Here is a 4083-nt window from a genome sequence, read left to right on the forward strand (position 1 = left end):
ATGTCACCCAATGCAACTACACCCGTTCACCACCTTTCTCTAAGATTTGTCTTAGAGAAGGAAAAACTCAATGATACGAACTTCTTAGACTGGTATCGTAATTTGAGAATTGTTCTCAAAGTCGAAAAGAAGTCGTATATACTTGATGGACCCGTTCCCGAGGAACCCCCTGCTAATGCCACAAAGAGCATCCGAGATGCTTGGACTAAGCACACGGATGACTCCACAGAGGTAGCATGCCTCATGTTAGCCACCATGATTCCATACTTGCAAAAGGACCTGGAGCATCATGATGCCTTTGAGATGCTTAAGCAGCTAAAGGAAATGTTCCAACAACAAGCTAGACAACAACGCTTTGAAACTGTCAGAGCGTTACACGCATGCAAGATGGCAGAGGGGACATCTGTAAGCTCTTATGTTCTGAAAATGAAGAGCTACATAGATCAACTTGAGAGGCTTGGATCTTCCATTGGTCCTGAGTTGGCAATAGACTTGATCCTCAACTCACTACCAAAGTCATATGATCAGTTCGTCTTGAACTACAATATGAACAATTGGGAGAAATCTATCTCGGAGTTGCATTTAATGCTTAAGACTGCCGAGAAAAATATTCCATTCAAAACCTCTGAAGTCCTCATGATTCGGGAAGGAAAAATAAATACCAATAACATATTTAGATATGATCTAATATGTTATTAATGTCCAAGACACAACTTATGTTTACACTACTAATAACATATGAACCTAAAGGGTCACACACGTAGAATAAATAAATACCAATAACATATTTAGATATGATCTAATATGATCAACCTTAATATATATGATATTATTATCTTGCAAGTAAACTTTGTTGCTTGTAAATTATTGTGTTTATATGAAAATGTATACATATACATTTTGCTAGTAATGATGCTTGTTTGGTTATATATAAAAAGAAAAGAATCCACTAACTTGCTACTTGCCATGTGATCAATGTAATCATATGGGAATATGATGGAGTGAAATAATAAACATAAAAGAAATACTTAGTGGTTTCTTTACATCCTTGATTTAAGATGCAAATGATGTTCACTTTTGGCTTTATGGTAGTATCTAGTTGGTATAAGATACCAACTTCTAATAGTGTTCATTTAAGCAGAAGATAATCACGACTCATTTGATATTCTCATATAATCACAACTTAGTGGTGGTTTTAAATGAAAAAAAAAAATCTACTAGCAACAAAACAAGAAATAATACGTATAAGTTGGTGAAAGAAGTTTTATACAACTTGTTCTTAAGAAAGGGTTGGAGGACTAGCATCCATTTGGTGTTGTTTTAATTTGTTCAAGTGTGGATTAACAATAGAGGGAGGCTATTTTGGCTCCTACATCCTAAGCATCTATTTCTTCTCAAGTTCAAAGTCTTCAAAGGTTGTAGTCTTTAAACTCACTATTTATTATTTAGTTTTCTTAACAACATGCAATTGGATCTTTGGTGGGGAGTTTTTGAAAGGTTTAAAAATCCTTTTACATGCTTCCGCTACTAAATAGTTTTATGAAATTTCATATACAAACCCCAACAATTACAACCATTGAGCCACTAAACAAAAGTGAGTATGTTGAAACCTAACCGACCATTTCAACAAGATTGACGAACATAATAATATTAGATATTTATGTGGTAATTGAGAGTATTGTTTATGAGAGGGATATATATATATATATATATATATATATATATATATATATATATATATATATATATATATATATATATATATATATATAGTAGAGGGATTAAATGACAACTTTTTTATGCGAGAACCCTGAGAACTAAAAAATACACTAAAATTCGAGCAAAAATGAGAAATTCGAGCAAAACTCCATATTCGAGCAAAAAATAGGACACGGACGAGCAAAAAACATGATAGTCGAGCAAAAATGGAGAAAGTCGAAAAAAAAATGACGAACAAAAATTTGATATTCGAACAAAAATTGTGATATTCTAACAAAAATGTGCTCTACATTTTTGAAATTCGAACGCAAAAATGTAGAACACATAGGTAGTCGAACAAAAATTTTGATATTCGAACAAAAATGTGTTCTACATTTTTTTTCGAAAAAAAATTAAAAAATAATTTTTTTTTGCTCGACTATGAAATTTTTGTTCGTCCGTGTTTTGTATTTTTGCTCGAATTCCCCTTTTTTGCTCGAATTTAAGTGTATTTGGGTGTATTTTAGAGTTCCTAGAGTTCTCACACTAAAAAAGTTTTCACTGGATCCTCTCCGTATATAGGGGTAGGATCAATGAGTAAGTAACCAATTGGGGGGAAGCAATTTTTTTTTTTCGTTTTTTTTGAATTTTTTTCAAGCATCAAGACCACACGAAAATATGAACATTTAAAAAAGACACTTCGTGATGAATGTTATTATTTATGCGGGAAAACGATCGACAAAAATAACATTCAAGATAATATTGATCGTGAAAAATGTTAATCTTCGAACGTTTTTTTTTCAATGTTTTGTGAAGTACTTTTTGTCAAAATTTAGCCCGATTTAGAGTTTAGGGTTTAGTCCATAAACCCAAAACCCTAAACCCTAAACTCTAAACCATTCATGTTAAAAACTCAATCTAAATCATAAATCTAAACCCTAAACCCTAAATTTCTAAACCCTAATATCTAAACTATAATTTTTATACCCTCAAAATACGCTCGAAAAACACGATAATTGTTATATATTATTTCTTCGTGCGTTTTCCCGCCAAAATAAAAACATTTATCACAAAGTGTATTTTTTAAATGTTCATATTTTCATCCAATCTATAATGTTCGTGAACAAAGTTTTTCATCCATCTACCGACGACCCTTAGAGCTTTCGTTAACATATTATATGATTGTACATAGCCGTTATTAATCAAATTATTAATTTTTTAACTGACGGTTATCAAATTGTACAATTAAATAAAACATGTTAACGACAACTTTAAGGGATGTCGTTAGCGAAATTCATTTTAAGACTATAAAAATTGTCTCGAAGACTTTTGACTTATTGTTTGGGAGGGGGAGTAGTGAGTTTCCTCCTTATTTTCAGTTAAGTTGACTCCATATAGTCTGGTTTACGTTCCAAGTACTATTGTGAGTATTGGAGATATTTAGGCTATAAATAACAACTAAACAATTAAACACATATATAATTAATCAATCAAAATTCAAATTCAAAGCAATGGCCTTTAAGTTAAATGGAAGACTACTTGCTATGGCTCTCATGATTCTCCTAGTAGCCACCTTATCTTTCCAATCTGTAACCCTCGCTGATGCTCGAAGACCTTATACCCGTATGCGCCTACTAGGTTTGTATTTTTTTTCATATTATATGCACAATCGAAATAATGGGTTTTACTTTACAACTGAAAACAACGATTGTTTACATTGGCTATATATGTGCAGATATCGATTGCAATTCGCCGGTACAAAGAGACATACCCGGGTGCGGTACACCGGTTGGAAGTGGTGGATCATGGCATCCAAGGCCGGATGATTCAACTCCTGGTTCAAGCAGTTGCATGAATGGTTGTTGCGGAGAGAGTAAACTTGGAGAGTGTGAGTGTTGCTAGTAAATCACTCCTTACCATTCACAAAAAATAAGATTTCATATCATTCACTTTTTTATTTTCACTTAAAGTTGTAACTTGGCAACCAAAGCTATATCTCCTTTACTTTGTTCAAGTTTTATCAAAATAATATTGTATGTTTCGAATGGTTTAAATTAAGAACTGTGATACTAGTACGGAAAAATCTACAATCAGTTGCCTTTTCTTATATACGGGCATATACTTACTGGATTAAGGTTTCTTAGAGTTTGAGTGTGTGTAGTAGGATTAGAGAGAAATTGAGATTAGTGTTTGGTGCATCTCAGTATGAGGATGACTCCCTTTATATGATCATCAACAATCGTAACCGAATGATTAACGTTAAACACATTTATGCTCCACCATTAATTGATATCATGGCCATCAAGTCATAATGATTTTTAAAAGAAATCGTAAGTGAAGGGAAAAATTCAAAGTCATTTGATTTCCAAAGTGGCAACTGATATG

General features: G+C 32.6%; 1 protein-coding gene across 1 annotated transcript; it reads left to right on the forward strand.

Moving 5' to 3' along the window:
* LOC139840592 (uncharacterized) lies at positions 1–699 on the forward strand. Its single transcript, XM_071830851.1, has one exon. The coding sequence runs from the start codon at positions 1–3 to the stop codon at positions 697–699; it is 699 nt and encodes a 232-aa protein (XP_071686952.1).
* The last annotated feature ends 3384 nt before the right edge of the window (positions 700–4083 follow it).

This window comes from Rutidosis leptorrhynchoides, chromosome 4 (assembly GCF_046630445.1).
Source record: "Rutidosis leptorrhynchoides isolate AG116_Rl617_1_P2 chromosome 4, CSIRO_AGI_Rlap_v1, whole genome shotgun sequence".
Taxonomy (NCBI): domain Eukaryota; kingdom Viridiplantae; phylum Streptophyta; class Magnoliopsida; order Asterales; family Asteraceae; genus Rutidosis; species Rutidosis leptorrhynchoides.

Excerpts from the sequence above, each read along its gene's own strand:
- LOC139840592 (XM_071830851.1), top strand. The coding sequence starts at position 1 with ATGTCACCCAATGCAACTACACCCGTTCACCACCTTTCTCTAAGATTT.